This window comes from Salvelinus sp. IW2-2015, linkage group LG8 (genome assembly GCF_002910315.2).
Source record: "Salvelinus sp. IW2-2015 linkage group LG8, ASM291031v2, whole genome shotgun sequence".
Lineage (NCBI taxonomy): Eukaryota > Metazoa > Chordata > Actinopteri > Salmoniformes > Salmonidae > Salvelinus > Salvelinus sp. IW2-2015.
In genome coordinates this window covers 14,434,572-14,454,358 of record NC_036848.1, presented here as the reverse complement: position 1 = coordinate 14,454,358, position 19,787 = coordinate 14,434,572, and the positions used below count along the sequence as shown (strand labels likewise).

The window sequence follows — 19,787 nt, the reverse complement described above, 5'->3', positions numbered from 1 at the left end:
GACAGAGGAGCCTCTTAAAGAATATGTTACAGGTCTGTGAGAGCCAGAAATCTTGCTTGTTTGTAGGTGACCAAATACTTATTTTCCACCATAATTTGCAAATAAATTCATAAAAAATCCTACAATGTGATTTCTGGATTTTTTTCTCATTTTGTCTGTCATAGTTGAAGTGTACCTATGATGAAAATTACAGGCCTCTCTCATCTTTTTAAGTGGGAGAACTTGCACAATTGGTGGCTGACTAAATACTTTTTTGCCCCACTGTACTTGTCACAGGAGGTTGGTGGCAACTTAATTGGGGAGAACGGGCTCGTGGTAATGACTGGAGCYGAATTGGTGGAATGGTATCAAATACATCAAACATGGTTTACATGTGTTTGATGCCATTCCATTTACTCTGTTCCAGCCATTATTATGAGCCGTCAAAAGTCCACTGCTACTTATACGTTAAAGGTTGGGAAAAAATCCAAGAGAATTTGTCAAGCAGTTACATTGCTATCCACAATCAAGAATGCCTTCATGTTCTTTCTTTATATACAGCACATAGTACCTACATGTGGAGTGATTGATCCCCATTGAAACTAGCAGACTTGCAGTTCAGTACCAGGGAAATGCACCTATGGCAAAATACTAACTTGTGGAATGAACTTGATCGACAGCATTTTGGCCAGAGACATGAACTCACACACACTTGRGCAAACAATGTAACTAACACTCAATAATACAGCCATACAATCATTGCATCAGTCCATATCTTTTTCTCACACACCGCACGCGCACGCACGCACACACACACACACAAACAAACACATTGCATTCATTACTGGCGGAGTGTATCAATCAAATCATCTCTCGCTGAATTGTCGTTGTTATACTCTAACATAGCCCTGTACARGTTAAATCATGTTTTCCCTCTAGAGAACGGAGACTAAAGCCGCAGCTGAAAGCTGGTGTCCAGTATAAAGTCTTCCACAAACGTGGAAATGCTCAAATTGATTGACAAACTCATTTAGGAACACACAAACTGAAACTGTCTCTTCCAGATTCACATTATAGTCATAGGTTGAAAAAGTATCCGAAGGGCGAAGAGAACATCCACAGTGTGTGTGTGTACTTCCATTCTAGTAGCAGGTGAGACGGTTAGAGAAACTGCATTGACTATCCATGTCCAATAGAGGTCGCTGTTGGTCCAGGTGTGGAGTGTAACAGGCAGGGAGGCAGACCCCTCAGGTTTCTCCTGTTTCTTCCCGTCATCAAAGTTTAATAAATATCTGACAGACAGGGACAAGCATGAGCATTAACCAAACCTTAGCCGCTGTAATCCTACACAGACACACACTCTCTCTAACGAGCTCTAACGCCCCACATAATCAGTCAAGAATAATTAAGAGTAATTAACACAATGCTTAGCATATTGCTGTTTTCTCTTTCTGTAACACATGATTTCCAGTGCTCTATTTGTGACASTTGTTTGTGCACGGGTTGATGGTCACCACACTTGTAACTGAATGTTAGGGATTGTTCTCATATCGTTTGATTGTGATTGACACCAGAGCTACTGAAGGTACCAAGACACACTGATGGTTATTGTAAATAAGTTCACAGAGTTCCCTCTAAGTTAAGAAAGGGAACTATGTAGGAATGTGACTTAGGGCTCTGTTCAATAGAAATTGAAAGGTCATTTCCTATTGAGCTGACATATGCACCGTTTACCATGAATGCAGTCTTCCCTAACGCGGGAATGTTGCCTTTAAATTTCAATCACACCGTTAATGCTGAACTTCTGCGATACGGACTGAAGAGAGCCCTTGTCATTCTCGTGAAACAAATCCACTTCTTCTTTCAGGACACAGCACCTACAAGCTGTTTGGACACACCTTTAAATCTAGAGAGCCATTGACTGACTAATGAAACASTAAATTCCTGTCACTTCCTCATTCGCGCACACAGCTCACCTCACTGAGCAGAACCCACACGTCAGAGTTGCTGTGTACCAGTAGACGTAAAGCAGAGATGGGCTGCATCTGTGCGTCTATCTGTCCCTCKGCCATCCCATCCACAAAGGAACCTACAAACATAAGACAAACATTCAATAACATATTAGTAACCTGAACGTAGCATTATTCTGAAAACCCCTGGCAGAATATACAGTCTATTATAACAGTAATCGACTCTATAACCAGTCATGTACAAAACATCCCACAGTGTGATATAACATTTTAACAATTGGCGTTTCATATGAGACTATTGTCTATGAGGAAGTCTGTTAGTTATGTATGAATGGATTGGACTCTGACATCAATGGAAGGCTTCTAAGGTGTGTCCGTGCCTTTGTTCTTCTCTGCTGTGTTGGTACTGTAGTCTCTGTGTGTCTCTCTCCTCTCTCTCTCCTCTCTCTTCTCTCTCTCTTCTCTCTCTCTTCTCTCTCTCTTCTCTCTCTGGTTTCCACTAATTACCACAGCCACAAAATTGTCTATATCATAAAAAGTAATATAAACAAAAATGTACTTTTGGTCTTAATTTAAGGTTAGGGTTAGCAGTGTGGTTAAGTTTAAATCACATTTTAAGAAGATAAATTGAAGAAATATGTGGGGTTTATGACAACTATTGACGACCCTTCTCACTTACAGCAGTCATCCACTATACGGCTAGCACGCTAGCTTCGCCCTCATGTCGGTGTTAGCAAGCAGGTTAGGTAGTGCTTGGTATCAACAGCCAATCCAGTAGGGGCTGGAAACTATATAGTGAGCTTTGATTGGTTAACAACAACGCAACATCGCGGAGTACGCAACAAAAGTTCCACTTTCCCCAACTTTGGTCCCGCCTTGTTCACGCTCCCTCGCCCATGTTTGCGTCATCCAACGGTCCCCGCCCACTTCGCTTCCCTTCATTGAAAACGAATGGGACTCCGTTGTTTCATCGCCCCCCAACGTGCTAGATGGATTTCTGCCATTAAGGGGAACATTGACTTTACATTTCAATCCCGCTTTAAAAGCTCAATGCGGATTGAATAGGGCCCTTGTACCATATCAGTACTATACAACTTCAGTTTTTACAGGAAAAGGCGGAGTTGGGACATCAGGACACAGTAGCGTGTTTAAACATCCCCTGGACACAAAATAGTACCAAGCAAGTGAAGGTTATTTTGAATGAGTGCATTTCGCAAGTGGCAAGTTTGCATCAACTTCACTAAAACCACTGCAAAGGTTTTCGCCTGCAAACTTTGGTTTCGAATCGCGTTGTTTTGGTATGTCTAAGTAGTGATATGTTGGGAGAGTTGTCTWTCTGAAGAGGATGTTAATTATTKTTTTTTCTCCCTTTTTGAAGTCACCAAGAGAATCCGTCATTAATCCTAGTCCTACTGCTGTTGCCGCTCTAGGTCTAGTATTTCCAAGACTACTTCTCGCTCTCGGTCTCCTTGTAACTCTATATCCGTCTCCCTTAGCTTTCCCTTCTTCTGGCTCTTCAACAATTGGGTCTTATATCAGGTGTGTAACAGCTAATTAATATAGAGTCGATGTCCACACCCCCGTGTAAATGTAACTAGTATAATAATAAAAATCCCTGTCATAATCCATCTGTTTAAACTGACAATCGGTCTTCTCACAAGCTAATGTGACCCCAACATCAAAAGGTGAGACTCATGAACACATACAGTGCCTTTGGAATGTTTGCAGACCCCTTGACTTTTTCCACATTTTGTTACATTACAGCCTTATTCTAAAATTYATTAAATAAATAAAAATAAAAATCCTTGTCAATCTACACACAATACCCCATCATGACAAAGCAAAAACAGGTTTTTAGAAATGTTTGCAAATGTATTAAAAATACATAAGTATTCAGACCCTTTGCTACGAGACTCAAAACTGAGCTCAGGTGCATCCTGTTTCCATTGATCATCCTTGAGATGTTTCTACAACTTGATTGGAGTCCACCTGTGGTAAATTCAATTGTTTGGACCTGATTTGGAAAGGCACACACCTGTCTATATAAGGTCCCACAGTTGACAGTGCATGTCAGAGCAAAAACCAAGCCATGAGGTCGAAGGAATTGTCCGTAGAGCTCCAAGACAGGATTGTGTCGAGGCACAGATCTGGGGAAGGGTACCAAAAAATGTCTGCAGCATTGAAGTTCCCCAAGAACACAGTGGCCTCCATCATTCTTAAATGGAAGAAGTTTGGAACCACCAAGACTCTTCCTAGAGCTGGCCGGCCAGCCAAACTGAGCAATCGGGGGAGAAGGGCCTTGGTCAGGGAGGTGACCAAGAACCCAATGGAGAGAGTTCCTCTGTGGGAGATCATGACAGTGATCTCTGCAGCACTCCACCAATCAGGCCTTTATGGTAGAGTGGCCAGACGGAAGCCACTCCACAGTAAAAGCCACATGACAGCCCGCTTGGAGTTTGCCAAAAGGCATCTAAAGGACTGAGAAACAAGATTCTCTGGTTTGATGAAACCAAGATTGAACTCTTTGGCCTGAATGCCAAGTGTCACGTATGGAGGAAACCTGGCACCATCCCTACCGTGAAGTATGGTGGTGGCAGCATCATGCTGTGGGAATGTTTTTCAGTGGCAGGGATTGGGAGACTAGTCAYGATCTAGGCAAAAATGAACGGAGGAAGGTACAGAGAGATCCTTGATGAAAACCTGCTCCAGAGCGCTCAGGACCTCATACTTGGGTGAAGGTTCACCGTCTAACAGGACAACGACCTTAAGCACACAGCCAAGACAACGCAGGAGTGGCTTCGGGACAAGTCTCTGAATGTCCTTGCGTGGGCCAGCCAGAGCCCGGACTCGAAACCGATCYAACATCTCTGGAGAGACCTGAAAATAGCTGTGCAGCAACGCTCCCCATTCAACCTGACAGACKTTGAGAGGATCTGCAGAGAAGAATGTGAGAAACTCTCRAAATACAGGTGTGCCAAGCTTGTAGCGTCATACCGAAGAAGACTCAAGACTGTAATCGCTGCCAAAGGTSCTTCAACAAAGTACTGAGTAAAGGGTCTGAATACTTATGTAAATGTAATATTTCAGATTTMTATTTTTAATAAATGTGCAACCATTTCTAAAAACCTGTTTTTGCTTTGTCATTATYGGGTATTGTGTGTAGCTTGATGAGGGGGGYAAAAACMATTTAATACATTTTAGAATAAGGCTGTGACGTAACAAGTCAAGGGGTCTGAATACTTACCCAATGCACTGTATATGGTCAGTGTTTTACTCWATGACCCCCAAAAGCTTCACGGGCCTCGTCTGAAGTCGGTACCGCCAATGTGTCAACTTCTGTCTGTAGCGTCCTAACAGTTTGGCCTACAAACTAATATGACCTCGCCATCGAAATCTGAGACTCTCACAAACGTGTACATGTCAGTTGTTTTGCTCTACGACGCCCACAAGCCTCACAAGACGGAAGGTAACCCGGTAGCAGTTTAAAAAAAGTGAATGATAGTACATATGGAAGTACTCTAGTGCCCCAAAAAAGGGGTTAAATAAATCAATTTGGGGGGGGATAATTTCCTGGGCTTTCTCAGATCTCTTAGATATAGGACAGACACTTCAAAACATAATTCCTTTTTATWWATTTTTTWAACTTTTTTATGAATATGTTAATCAATGTGTTTCTATGGGCTAATACTGTAGCAGTAAGGCTAAATTCAATGTTTCATCAAATAGTTGTTTTATATATATATATTATACAGTGGGGAGAACAAGTATTTGATACAACTGCCATTTTGCAGATTTTCCTACTTACAAGAGATTGTCGAGTCTGTAATTTTATCATAGGTCCACTCAATGTGAGAGACGGAATTAAAACAAAATCCCGAAAATCACATTGTCATGATTTTTAATAATATTCAGATTCATTTTATGTCGCATGACATAAGTAATTTAATACATTCAGAAAGCAGAACTTAATAATTTGGTACAGACATCCTTTATCGAATTAGCAGAATATACAGGATCTGACGTTTCTCGTGTGACCAGGTTTGAACGACACTGCAGCAGGGATTTTGCCCACTCTCCATACAGACCTTCGCTCAGATCCTTCAGGTTTCGGGGCTGTCGCTGGGCAATAAACGACTTCATCCCCTCCAAAGATTTTCTAGTTGGGTTCAGCTCCTGGAGACTCGCTAGGCCACTCAGACTTGAGATCACTTTTATACGGCAGTACACTGCCTTAGTTGCCCTGGCTATGTGTTTCGGCTCGTTGTCCATGCTGGAAGACCTAGGCCACGACCCATTCATCAATACTGTCTTACTGAGGAACGGACGGTTGTTGCTAAGATCTCGCAGTACCTGCGCCCATCCATCTCCCCTCAATACGGTGCAGTCCGTCCTGTCCCTTTCAGAAAAGCATCCCAAAGAAGTGAGTTTCCTACCCTTCCATGCTTTCACGTTGGATGGTGTTTTGGGTTGTACTCATCCTTTCTTACTCCAAACACGGCGAGTGGAGTTTAGACCAAGCGATCTATTTTTGAATCATCAGACCACATGACCTTCTCCCATTCCCTCCTCTGGAATAATCCAGATGGTCATTGGCAACTTCAGACGGGCCTGGACATGCGCCTGCTTGAGCAGGGGGACCTTGTGTGCGCTGCAGGATTTTAATCCATGACGGCGTAGTGGTGTTACTAATGGTTTTCTTTGAGACTGTGGTCCCAGCTCTCTTCAGGTCATTGACCAGGTCCTGCCGTGTAGTTCTGGCTGATCCTCCTTCCTCATGATCATTGATGCCCCACGAGGTGAGATCTTGCATGGAGCCCCAGACCGAGGGTTTGACCATCATCTTGAACTTCTTCTATTTTCTTCTATTTTCTAATAATTGCACCAACAGTTGTTGCCTTCTCACCAAGCTGCTTGCCTATTGTCCTGTAGCCCATCCCAGCCTTGTGCAGGTCTACAATTTTATCCCTGATGTCCTTACACAGCTCTCTGGTCTTGGCCATTGTGGAGAGGTTGGAGTCTGTTTGATTGAGTGTGTGGACAGGTGTCTTTTATACAGGTAACGAGTTCAAACAGTTGCAGTTAACAGGTAATGAGTGGAGAACAGGAGGGCTTCTTAAAGAAAAACTAACAGGTCTGTGAGAGCCGGAATTCTTACTGGTTGGTAGGTGATCAAATACTTATGTCATGCAATAAAATGCAAATGAATTACTTAAAAATCATACAATGTGATTTTCTGGATTTTTGTTTTAGATTCCGTCTCTCACAGTTGAAGTGTACCTATGATAAAAAATTACAGACCTCTACATGCTTTGTAAGTAGGAAAACCTGCAAAATCGACAGTGTATCAAATACTTGTTCTCCCCACTGTATATAGTGTACCTATGATAAAAATTACAGACCTCTACATGCTTTGTAAGTAGGAAAACCTGCAAAATCGGCAGTGTATCAAATACTTGTTCTCCCCACTGTATATATATATTACACACTACCATTAAAGTTTGGGGTCACTTAGAAATGTCCTTGTTTTTGAAAGAAAAGCAATTTTTTTGTCCATTAAAATAACACCAAATTGATCAAAAATACAGTGTCGACATTGTTAATGTTGTAAATGACTATTGTAGTTGGAAACGGCTGAACCATCCCTCCTGTGTTCCAATGGCACGTTGTGTTAGCTAATCCAAGTTTATCATTTTAAAAGGCTAACTGYTCATTAGAAAACCCTTTTGCAATTATGTTAGCACAGCTGWAAACTTTTGTTCTGATAAAAGAAGCAATAAAACTGGTCTTCTTTAGACTYGTTGAGTATCTGGAGCATCAGCATGTCTGGGTTCGATTACAGGCTCAAAATGGCCACAAACAAAGTACTTTCTTCTGAAACTCGTCAGTCTATTCTTGTTTTGAGAAATTAAGGCTATTCCATGCGAGAAATTGCCAAGAAACTGAAGATCTTGTACAACGCTGTGTACTACTCCCTTCACAGAAKAGCGCAAACTGGCCCTAACCAGAATAGAAAGTGGAGTGGGAGGCCCAACTGAGGGTGCACAACTGAGCAAGAGGACAAGTACATTAGAGTGTTTAGTTTGAGAAACAGGCGCCTTATAAGTCCTCAACTGGCAGCAAAGAAAAAGCCATATCTCTGGCCAGTGTCTGTTCTTTTGCCCATCTTAATCTTTTCTTTTTATTGGCCAGTCTGAGATATGTTTTTATCTTTGTAACTCTGCCTAGAAGGCCAGCATCCCGGAGTCGCCTCTTCGCTGTTGACGTTGAGACTGGTGTTTTGCGGTCATATTAGTTTGTAGGCCAAACTGTTATGACGCTACAGACAGAAGTTGACACATTGGCGATACCGACTTTAGACGAGGCCCGTGAAGCTTGTGGGGGTCATAGAGTAAAACACTGAACATGTAAAAATCTGCCGTTTCCAGCTACAATAATTGACAATATTAACAATGTCTACACTATATTTCTGATCAATTTGATGTTATTTTAAATGGACAAAAAAAATTGCTTTTCTTTCAAAAACAAGGACATTTCTAAGTGATCCCAAACTTTTGAACGGTAGTGTTTATATATATATACATATATACATACCTACAGCGGTCCTACAATTTTTAATCAAATAGCTAAATTAGAGAGATGTATTCAATCCACTAATACTAAACATGTGCATTTAAACATCTCTATTTTTAGGATTTTGATCTTGAATATAGTTTATTAGAGGTATGAGTAGCACCATCTTGAATTGCCATAGTAATGACTGATGCCAATGCGTTATTGGCAGGGTTGAGCAAATTGTGAGTTTTGCCTTGGGGACTGAAAGTGAATGCTGCCAACAGCCTCCACTGGACCTGACAGGTTCCTCACAACTTTGACAGCTAAGGTAAGAAACTGTATACAATTTGTTTTGATGTTGGTAATTATAATATTTACATTTTAGAGTATTTATTCCGATTGATAAGATGAGTCTCTGTGAAATTAACTTTTGATGACAAGCCGAGTAGAAAGTCAGCTAGCTGCCTAGCCTACATCATTTATCACTTCCCTTGTTTTGTCTTTTTAATGTTTTATTTGATAGCTGTACATAAAATGCTCATATGGACAATTTGAATTACATTTGTCATTAGGCATTATTCAGAGTTAAACGAACTGGCTAGTGATTTGATATATAGCTAGCCAGCCAGAGAGGTCTGCTGCAGGAWTGCTATTTTACCAGTAAAATGTAGCTAGCTAGRTAGATAGTTACATAGCTAGATATCTCATTAGGTGTRGGTTTATCTGTGATATGTCATATGATTCCTAAAAATAGTAGCTAAGCTTGCTGGCTGTTGAACACAGTAAGTCATGTAGCCTAAGCCTGAAGCCTAACCCTAACTGATAATAGCTACAGTTGAAGTCAGAAGTTTACATACACCTCAGCCAAATACATTTAAACTCAGTTTTTCAAGTTCCCTGACATTTAATCCTAGAAAAAATTCCCTGTTTTAGGTCAGTTTGGATCACCACTTTATTTTAAGAATGTGAAATGTCAGAATAATAGTAGAAAGAACGATTTATTTCAGCTTTTATTTCTTTCATCAAATTCCCAGTGGGTCAGAAGTTTACATACACTCAATTAGTATTTGGTAGCATTGCCTTTAAATTGTTTAACTTGGGTCAAACGTTTCGGGTAGCCTTCCACAAGCTTCCCACAATAAGTTGGGTGAATTTTGGCCCATTCCTACTGACAGAGCTGGTGTAACTGAGTCAGGTTTGTAGGCCTCCTTGCTCGCACACYCTTTTTCAGTTCTGCCCACAAATTTTCTATAGGATTGAGGTCAGGGCTTTGTGATGGCCACTCCAATACCTTGACTTTGTTGTRCTTAAGCCATTTTGCCACAACTTTGGAAGTATGCTTGGGGTCATTGTCCATTTGGAAGACCCATTTGCGACCAAGCTTTAACTTCCTGACTGATGTCTTGAGATGTTGCTTCAATATATCCACATAATTTTCCTGCCTCATGATGCCATCTATTTTGTGAAGTGCACCAGTCCCTCCTGCAGCAAAGCACCCCCACAACATGATGCTGCCACCCCCGTGCTTCACGGTTGGGATGGTGTTCTTCGGCTTGCAAGCATCCCCCTTTTTCCTCCAAACATAACYATGGTCATTACGGCCAAACAATTATATTTTTGTTTCATCAGACCAGAGGACATTTCCACAAAAAGTACGATCTTTGTCCCCATGTGCAGTTGCAAACCGTAGTCTGGCTTTTTTATGGCGGTTTTGGAGCAGTGGCTTCCTCCTTGCTGAGCGGCCTTTCAGGTTATGTCGACTCACAAGGTCCTTTGCTGTTGTTCTCGGATTGATTTGCACTTTTCGCACCAAAGTACATTCATCTCTAGGAGACAGAACGCGTCTCCTTCCTGAGCGGTATGACGGCTGCGTGTTCCCATGGTGTTTATACTTGCGTACTATTGTTTGTACAGATGAACTAGGTACCTTCAGGCGTTTGGAAATGTTTGTGACTTTGCTACTTACAGGCGTACATTAGCATATTATTTCAGTTATGGACTATCAAATATGAAACGGTTACCTTTTTTTTAATGTATTATTGTTATGTACTATTAGCGCTATGTACCTCTCTCATTCTTTCTCCTCACCTGCCATCCTCTCTTCTACTTATCCCTTACCTCTCCCTCGTCTCTCTCGCTCTCTCCATAAATCGTATTATTTCAGTTATGGACTAGGTGAACTTCAATCTACTGGAAGACTACTCTATAATATGCTTTAATATTACCTTCTTCTTTTTTTATTCCAGTTGAATTTGGAAAACAATATCCCTGAGATTGTTGTATAATGTMTTGGTTGTGATAGCGATGTAACTTCCACATTGTTTTCAGGTTTGAATGAGACAATGTATTCCCCGAACCGTATTATTTTAATAAAGTTATTGTTTTATTGATATTATATTACTTGTGTATGTCTTTCCTTGTCATATGTAAGAATAAATGCCATTTGTAATATGTTTCGGTGAATATATGTGTTTAATATGCTATCCAGATAAGTGTCTGATCACGGAAGATCCATAGAATTCTAGAAAAATACCAGTGTTCACTAAAACAGCTGTATCTCATTCACAGTAWAAGGTATTACTATTCTGACTTCAGATTTTCAACCCTTACAAAATAAGGCTCAATATGCTCTCAATCTTTCTCGTTCTTCATTAGYAAGTTGTGTAAATGACAGATGTTTCTTGATTGATGTGGTGRTGTTGTATATCATATCATTTGAAAGAGCTGTTTCTCAGCTTTCAAAATATGTATCATGTTTTTGACACCAGCAAATTATGCTCATTAATGCACGAGAAGGTCATGGTCTCAGTAAATTCAGGAATTCCTAAACTCAACTATCGATGATGCAATAATGCCAATATAGCGATTTACAGTTACAATTAGCTGGATTTCTAAAGCCTAGTGTTTCCATTCCGCTGATTTATGATTCAGCAAAGCTTAGTCTTTCCTTATCTCTCTATTTGCACTCTCTCAATCACAGAAGGCATTAAGAGGGTCAAAGGTACAGTTATACAGACAACCAACCCCCACCACACAGACACTACCAGGGTAGAGTCCAATAGCTATTCTAGTTATTGTATTTCTATGATTCCGAATAATCCAGACACAGAACACCTTGATGGAGGTGTGTCTGCCCGTCTTACCCTGACAAGTTTTTGTGTCTATAAGGCCAGAGATGACAGAGAAACCACTAGCAATCAAAGGAGATCAGTTTTTCCCGACCACATCACCTGACCAGGAATAAGAATATTAAAACGCATGTACCAATCACTATGAAGCCTCCGTAAGATCCTTCGTATTGAGGTGACTGGCCACCCACCAGTCTGTCTCTCACCGAGCTCTGGAGAGGAAAAACACATGTTAAACTGTGTTACAATGGACCTATGTCTTCACTATCTCAGATCTCATTCAGCAGAGCTGTATAACGCCTATGTCAATATTCATTGCACTATGACGATGGTTCTGCTCCACAGAAATATACAAATAGAGCTATATTTGAATAGTTCTACGAAACACAACCATAAGATAACTGAAGTTCTATGGAGTACAGTCATTCAAATGAGTATAATTTAAAATAGCCACACAACCACGATATGATCAGAAGTCAATGGAACACTTCCACTATAACACTAGAACTAGAATGGGAATGTTTAAGATACATAAAGTTCATATTCATTTAAGAGTAATTAACACAATGCTTAGCATATTTATATGTTTTCCCATCTGTAATACACACGATTTCCAGTGTTCTACTTGTGAGACTCACAAGTCACCAGACTAGTCACTGAATGTCAGGGATTGTGCACATATCGTTTGATAGTGATTGACGTCAGAGCTACTGAAGGTACCAAGACACACTGATGATTATATTGATGACATTATGAACACTGTGTGATTCTTTCATTTTTGACTTTGTATAAGACTGTAGTGTATGGACAGAAGTGAAAGTTTCATATTTTGTGTTGATTTATCTCAACAACACACACACACACACACACACCACACACACACACACACACACACACACACACACACACACACACACACACACACACACACACACACACACACACACACACACACACACACACATCAGCGTTCAGCAGATAGCATATGGTGGTTGGTGTTTCCTGTCATCTTGTTACTTAGTCCCCAGGACTGACACCTGAGAGTCACATTAGTCCTTAGACCAGCTCCATGACACTGCAGTACCGGGAGATTTCTCTGCACTCACTCACTCACTCACTCACTCACTCACTCACTCACTCACTCACTCACTCACTCACTCACTCACTCACTCACTCACTCACTCTGCAGTTAGTATGACCTCCATGGCACTCACGTCACTAGGGAGCACCTCCACGGTGGTGTTATAAAACTTGTCTCCATTGATCTCAATGTTTCCGCTGCGAAACAGGTACCTGGAGAGACAAGATTGGATCATAGGAGTCATTACCTACTGTAGAATTGCAACAGTTGGGCTGACTGGTCAAAATAGAATATACCTCTGTCATATATCCCTCTCATGCCATTAATGACCACGATCAACAAGTGTCAACTAACTCAATACCTACAATGTATTTGCTCATAACTCGTAATTGCCTTTAACTCCGTTCTAGTTGCTTTGAGACATTCCCTGTGTGTCTAATCACAGTGTGGTATTAAATCAAATKAKATTTTATTGATCGCATACACATATTTAGCAGATGTTGCGGGTGTATCAAAATGCTTGCATCAGGGCATGGCAAACATGACCTATTGGAGTCCATTGTGAGAAGGAGTGTGACAAGTGGAAGACAAAGTCCTGTTCCACAACCTTTATACAAGCAAGCACACAGAGGGAACTGGAGTCAGCGTCGGGAAGGCCATTTTTTAAATGTGACCTGTGGTTGAAGTTCAAATAAAAGTGTGTGTGAGGTGAAACAGCTAGCTCACTAGTCTTTACTTGATTTGAATTTGTTCAGCTGCAGACAAACAGTCGAACTACACGTGCCCCTATCCTGTCCCTGACCGTGAGAAGACACATGCTAGCAACTCCAAAGTKATTTATCGTATTCATTTCCAACGCAGTTCGTTACATTTAAAGCTACAATAGAGAAACAAGTCTGAAAATAAAAGTTGTTAATGAAAGGAAATAGCACCAATCTTTAAGGGTTCTTTTTTCACAAGAGGACAAAGGGCTACCGATAACTGTTCACGTGCCTGGTGTTCACGTTCACGTGCCTGGTGTAGGCTACTGTGGGGGTATGTGTGTGTCCACTGACCCGGTGACAGTGCGTGGCTGCGGGAAGCTGAGCAGGATGAAGTCTTCAGCGGTAGGCGTCAGGCCCCAGAAGAAGTCCTGGCCCTCATAGGCCCTCTCCAGGGTGTGCTGCTGGTAGTGCTTCAGACTACTGCTCAGCTCTGCAGGAGGGTTACTGTGGGCAGCAAACAGTGGCACCTTCCCAAAGTCCTTATCCTGCTCAAACACAATGGAGAGAGAGAGACATTTTAATTATAACTGCCACTAACTGAGTTTATCTTGCACAAACACACCAGAGAGAGATAATCTTACTTTCAGTTTCTGTACTTTCCCAGGCAGAGAGGAGTGAAGGCCTACATGTTGAAACAGAGAGGGTTTATATCTCAGCTTGAGCAGGCCCTTCTGCAGGTTGCAGTCTTTCTGGACAGGACAAAAGATGAAAAGCCCATCAACTCTCCATCCAATAAAGGAATTGTTCACTCACAAACTCAGGTGTGTGAGACGCGTGGACTCTACATTAGATTATCGTTTGCATTTCATTCTCTTGAACAGAAAACTTTATTTTGCTGAGCACAACTCACCACATCTTTTTCTGGGTTGCAAGCCTTCACCCACAGAATGTGGTCCAACAGCCAATCAATGGGTTTGTCTTTGTGGAACATCAGAAAGAACTCTGCTATCATTGGTAGATCACGGGCTCGGAACATCTTGCCTGATGCAGACACAAACACACACACAAACCCACAAATTTAAATAAAATGACTTTACGACAAGGAAGAAGAGTCATGAGTATATTGTACATACCAGTGGAGGCTGATGAGGGGAGGATGGCTCATAATAATGGCTGGAATGGAGTAAATGGAATGGTAWCAAACATATGGTTTCCATTCACTCCATTCCAGCCATTATTATGAGCCGTCCTCCCCCCAGAAGCCTCCACTGGTACGTATCCACTTCTTTGAGTGTGTTTTCTCAGTAAATAACCTCATGAACTAAAGGTAATAAATCAATTGCATATGTTCACCTGCTTTCGTTTCCACAGTTGTCTTACAGTAGAAACAAGTGTTTATCTAAAAACGATCAACGACGACCTCCTTTTCCAGACACACACACACCAACACACACCACACACACACACACAACACACACACACAACACACACACACACACACACACACACACACACACACACACACACACACACACACGAGCATAGACTCACCGATGAAGCCGAGCTGAGAGAACTCCAGGAACATCCAGTCATCCGAGGCCAGTGATCTGACGTATGTTTTCATGGCCTGAGAGTAACCAGGCTTAGCCACAATGTCATCTTCCAACTGACGACAACATATTTTTTCAATGAGGATGTGTTCATAAAAATATGATTTCAATTCACTTTCTAAATTCATATTTAAATGGAACAACTCACATACAGTTACACAGACAGACTGACTGACCAATCAGAGAACTCTGACCCCCACCTGTACATAATAGGTTCCCTTCTCATGTGCGTAGAGCATCAGAAAGCTGTAGTCCAAGTTCTGCTTGGTGCGCCATCTGAAAACAACCACAATACAAACCACTTACTTCAGGTATACATGATGTGTTAAACCTTTTTGTTTTCATGATTTTAAGACCACACATCTGTATGTGTTGGGTTGTGTTGTGTTTGGTTGTGCATGCGTCCGTTTCTCACTTGACTCTATCCTTGGAGTCTCCAAAGGTTTCCCTGAGTCTGRGGAAGTTGGGGTAGAAGTACTGAGAAGGGGACACTACCTCCAACAGGCCTGAGTGCACATCCTTAGGAAAACTACAGCCACACACAACAGGCAAACACAGGTAAACTACAAAACACATTGAAGAAACAGACTAACAACAACAACAAAAACAGCCAAAATAGTCCAACTAAAATCCCAAACGACCAAAACATCTCACTTATGCTTAATGAGTTCTGKTACGGTGTTGACGTATTCTGCATCCATCTGAAATAAAGAGACAGAGAGAAGGAATGAATGAGAAGGGGAAATCCAGTGAAAGTTTAAACATGAGGTCATATTACTAYGAGCGGTGTGTTCGTGTGCAATAGAATCAGTATAGATGAAACATYAGAGCTGCAATATACTGAAGGTGTCTTGTGTCTTGACTCCTGTGTGTGCTCATATCCTCAGACACACAAACACATACACAACCACTACGCAAAGTTACCATCAATTGGGCAAACATTTGAGTTGGAATGCAAATATGCAAAGCAGTTGCAGGGTAGTTGTGACGCGAGTGGTCACAGTTGAACATTAGGAGCTGAAACGGCCTTAGGTCTTGAAATCAAGAACAGGAAATTCCCGTTACGTGCCCGTCAGTTTCTGTAGTTCAAGTCTAGTGTTAAAGCATACACACCTCATGTTCTGAAAGGCTCGGTCACACATTCAATAGGTTTAGCAGGTCTTTTGATGGAATCTAATCACTTTGTTTTTCTAATCCCTCCATTTTCTGCTTTAATAATAATAGGTCGGTTTGACCCTAGGGAGAGACTCTGGGGCCCCAACCTCAAGCCACATTTATTAAATTTTTATTCAACCTTTATTTAACCAGGCAAGTCAGTTAAGAACAAATTCTTATTTACAATGACGGCCTACATCGGCCGAACCCTAACCCGGATGATGCTGGGCCAATTGCGCGCCACCGTATGGGACTCCCAATCACAGCCGGTTGTGATACAGCCTGGAATCGAACCAGGGTCTGTAGTGACCTCTAGCACTGAGATGCAGTGCCTTAGACCGCTGCGCCACTCGGGAGCACACATTACCCCATCTACAAAGTCACTTCCTCTTATGCTTAACATCTAGAAAGACACTTCTACATGACCTGATGGGCCCCAATTGTTATTGACGTTAAGTGAGGTTTGATTGGCAAAGACTGTCACGTGTGTCCATATGCCTCTATCAGGGTACGTGAGCAAGTTACCTCGGCAACAAAGACGATGATGACGGTGTCTTCTCGTTCAGAAGGTGAAAGGTCGTAGAGGAGGGAGTTCAGGGTGCTAACCAAGTAGCTCTGCTTCTGACGCTTCACCGTAGGGATCCCCAATACCAGGGACACTGACGCACGCGCACACACACAGGGAGGGAAGGAAGGAAAGAACACAGTAAATAYCCTTATCTGCTGCAGATTTCAAATTTCCAGAGCTATTGATAACACAGGTGACGTTCTGGTGAAGAAGGAATAAAGTCCACACAGAGCAGGGAGGGTGAGGTGGGTGGATAGAGGTTACAGGGTGAAATCCACACCAGGTTGTGTAGCCTCTCACTTTAACACAACCCCTACTGTTTGTCAAAGAGGACATATTTACGCAGACACATTTTTACATGTAATACATTTCTACACACACACACGCACACACAGTGATTAAGACAGAAGGATGTGTCTTTCACCTCCAGTCCGGCCCTGTCCCAGGACGACGTTAGGATTCAGGCTGTCTGCGTGGTCCCGTAGGTGGGGCAGGTAGAGGTAAGCATTGGGCATTCTGGGGGAAAGCAGACCGAGRCTTCTCTTTATCAGTCCTTCTACACTCCACACCACCAGAAACCAAACCAAACACACAACGAACGGTCAGACATAAAAAACACTTAATCCTTTTTTWTTACAGCAGTACTTTAACAGAGTGRGGAGAGAGGTCTATTAGCGTTGTTGGCAATGTTTAAAAGGCTTATCTTGGCTTCACAAAAGTAAACAAACTTGGGAGGAGAGAGAGATGCAAATAAGGAAATAGAAAGAAAGAAAGTAAGAAAGAAAGAAAGGAGAGAAAGAAAGAGATAGGGAAAACACTGCCATTGACCAAAAACATGTCGATTCAAGAGGGGTAGTTTTATTTCTGCCCGTCTGTGACCAGCACTGAACATGAATTGAAAGTAAAGGATCGTCCTCAAACTGGATCCACAAAGTACAACGAGCCTTTACACAGATGACAACATGGCTGTCCTGTCACCTATGATCTAAATGTATACTGATGATAACTTGGCTCTGTCACCTCACCTGTGATATTAGTGGAGGAGTTGTTGCTCGGTATGGTGAGGTTCCTCAGGCTGGTCAGCAGACTGCTGAGCTCCCTGTACACCAGCTCCCCCCTAGACTCTGCAGCCAYCAGACGTTCATACAGCTGGATCATCTTAGGGTCGTAGGGGGGTTCACCCTTGTCTACCCACACACACAAAAACACGCGCCCACWCATACAGTTGCATGACAGAAAGAGTCGGGAGGAGAGATAGAAACATTTAGAGAGAGGATAACAGTTACAAGTCTATGTTTAATGCATGGATTTGAAAACATTTCAGTGACATCAAKTTTTCTGAAGTATTGAGTAGTTGGGTGCAGGATAACAAAAGGTATAGCTCAGCAAACTGCATGTACAGTAGAATAACCACACACACAAACACACACACGCTTACTCCTCCCCCCAAAATTAATTAAGATAATTCTCCCATAGCCCCATTCCACTGCCGGGATTTCCATGACAACCCCATTCATACTACATAGTTCCTCAAAGGACACTCCTGGTGTTTTAGTTGCCGGGTTAAARGCCTAAAGCAGGAAAGGGGCAAGTGAAATGGTGTGTACATTTCCCAGAAAACAAGGAATTCACACTTTAGTAGTCTTTCTTTAAGTCATTGAAGTATTGCATCATGTAAAACTGGTACCATGGTATAAAGTCACCATTACTTTTACTCTGTGTGTGCATGTGTGTGAGAGAGAGAGAGAGAGAGGGGAGAGAGAGCGAGAGCGAGAAGAGAGAGAGGAGCTAGAATCAAATTGACGTTTGTTGCACCTGGTGTACATTTCTGATTGAAACAGGTTGAGTGATCTGGTGTTGCAGAATCATGGAAATAGGCCTACCTCCAGATTGGAACCATTGGAAGGTATATACAGTTGAAGTCGGAAGTTTACGTACATTTAGGTTGGAGTCATTAAAACTCGTTTTTCAACCTCTCCACAAATGTCTTGTTAACAAACTATAGTTTTGGCAAGTCGGTTAGGACATCTACTTTGTGCATGACACAAGTCATTTTTCCAACAATTGTTTACAGTGCCCACAAATGTTCTATAGGGATTAGAGGATCGAGGGCTTTGTGAATGGCACTCTCAATACCTTGACTTTGTTGTCCTTTTAAACCATGTTTGCCACACACTTTGGAAGTATGCTTGGGGTCATTTGTCCATTTGGAAGACCCATTTGCGACCAAGTTTTAACTTCCGGACTGATGTCATTGAGATGTTGCTTCAATATTATCCACATCATTATTGATTTACTATAGAGCCATCTATTTTGTGGAAATGCACCAGTCCACTCACTGGGACAAAGCAAAGGCACACCCACAACATGATGCTGAACCAACCACCGTGCTTCACGTTGAGATGGTGTTCCTTCGCTTGCAAGCCTCCCCTTTTTTCCTCCAACACATAACGATGGTCATATCATGTGCAAAAACAGTTCCTATTTTGTTTCATCAAGACCAGCAGGACAGTTTCCAAAAGTACGATCTTTAGTCCCCACCTTTCACAAGTCCTTTGCTGTTGTTCTGGATTGATGATTGCACCTTTTTCGCACCAAGTACGTTACAAAATCTCTAGAGACAGACACAGCATCTCCTCCTAAGCGATTATGACGGCTGCGTGGTCCCCATGGGTGTTATACTTGCGTACTATTGTTTTGTACAATTGAATGTGATACCTTCAGGCGTTTGGAAATTGCTCCAAGAATGAACCAGACTTGTGGAGGTTTACAATCTTTTTTCAGAGGTCTTTGCTGATTTCTTTTGATTTTCCCATGATGTCAATTAAAGAGGCACTGAGTTTGAAGTACGGCCTTGAAATACATCGCACAGTACATCTCAATTGACTCAAATAATGTAAATAGCCTACCAGAAGCTTCTAATGCCATGACATAATTTTCTGGAGTTTTCCAAGCTGTTTTAAGCACAGTCAACTTAGTGTATGTAAACTTCTGACCCACTGAATTGTGATACAGTGAATTATAAGTAAATACATCTGGT

The 19,787-nt window shown here is 41.8% G+C and overlaps 1 protein-coding gene across 3 annotated transcripts in view; it reads right to left on the bottom strand.

Moving 5' to 3' along the window:
- Positions 1-667: 667 nt before the first annotated feature.
- LOC111967482 (alpha-1,3-mannosyl-glycoprotein 4-beta-N-acetylglucosaminyltransferase B) overlaps positions 668-19,787 on the bottom strand; it is a 20,662-nt gene continuing 1,542 nt past the window's right edge. The window contains exons 2-15 of one of the 3 annotated variants that reach the window (XM_023992531.2): positions 17,773-17,934; positions 17,172-17,303; positions 16,705-16,838; positions 15,679-15,725; positions 15,440-15,553; positions 15,225-15,300; positions 14,966-15,080; positions 14,325-14,455; positions 14,056-14,163; positions 13,766-13,959; positions 12,844-12,922; positions 11,766-11,841; positions 1,956-2,068; positions 668-1,271 (exon numbers count right to left, since the gene is read on the bottom strand). In XM_023992531.2, the coding sequence (XP_023848299.1) occupies positions 1,254-1,271; positions 1,956-2,068; positions 11,766-11,841; positions 12,844-12,922; positions 13,766-13,959; positions 14,056-14,163; positions 14,325-14,455; positions 14,966-15,080; positions 15,225-15,300; positions 15,440-15,553; positions 15,679-15,725; positions 16,705-16,838; positions 17,172-17,303; positions 17,773-17,934 (1,499 nt within the window). In that variant the 3' untranslated portion in view covers positions 668-1,253. The remainder of the gene's footprint in view (positions 1,272-1,955; positions 2,069-11,765; positions 11,842-12,843; positions 12,923-13,765; positions 13,960-14,055; positions 14,164-14,324; positions 14,456-14,965; positions 15,081-15,224; positions 15,301-15,439; positions 15,554-15,678; positions 15,726-16,704; positions 16,839-17,171; positions 17,304-17,772; positions 17,935-19,787) is intronic. The other 2 variants (XM_023992532.2, XM_023992533.2) reach the window with 2 other exon arrangements.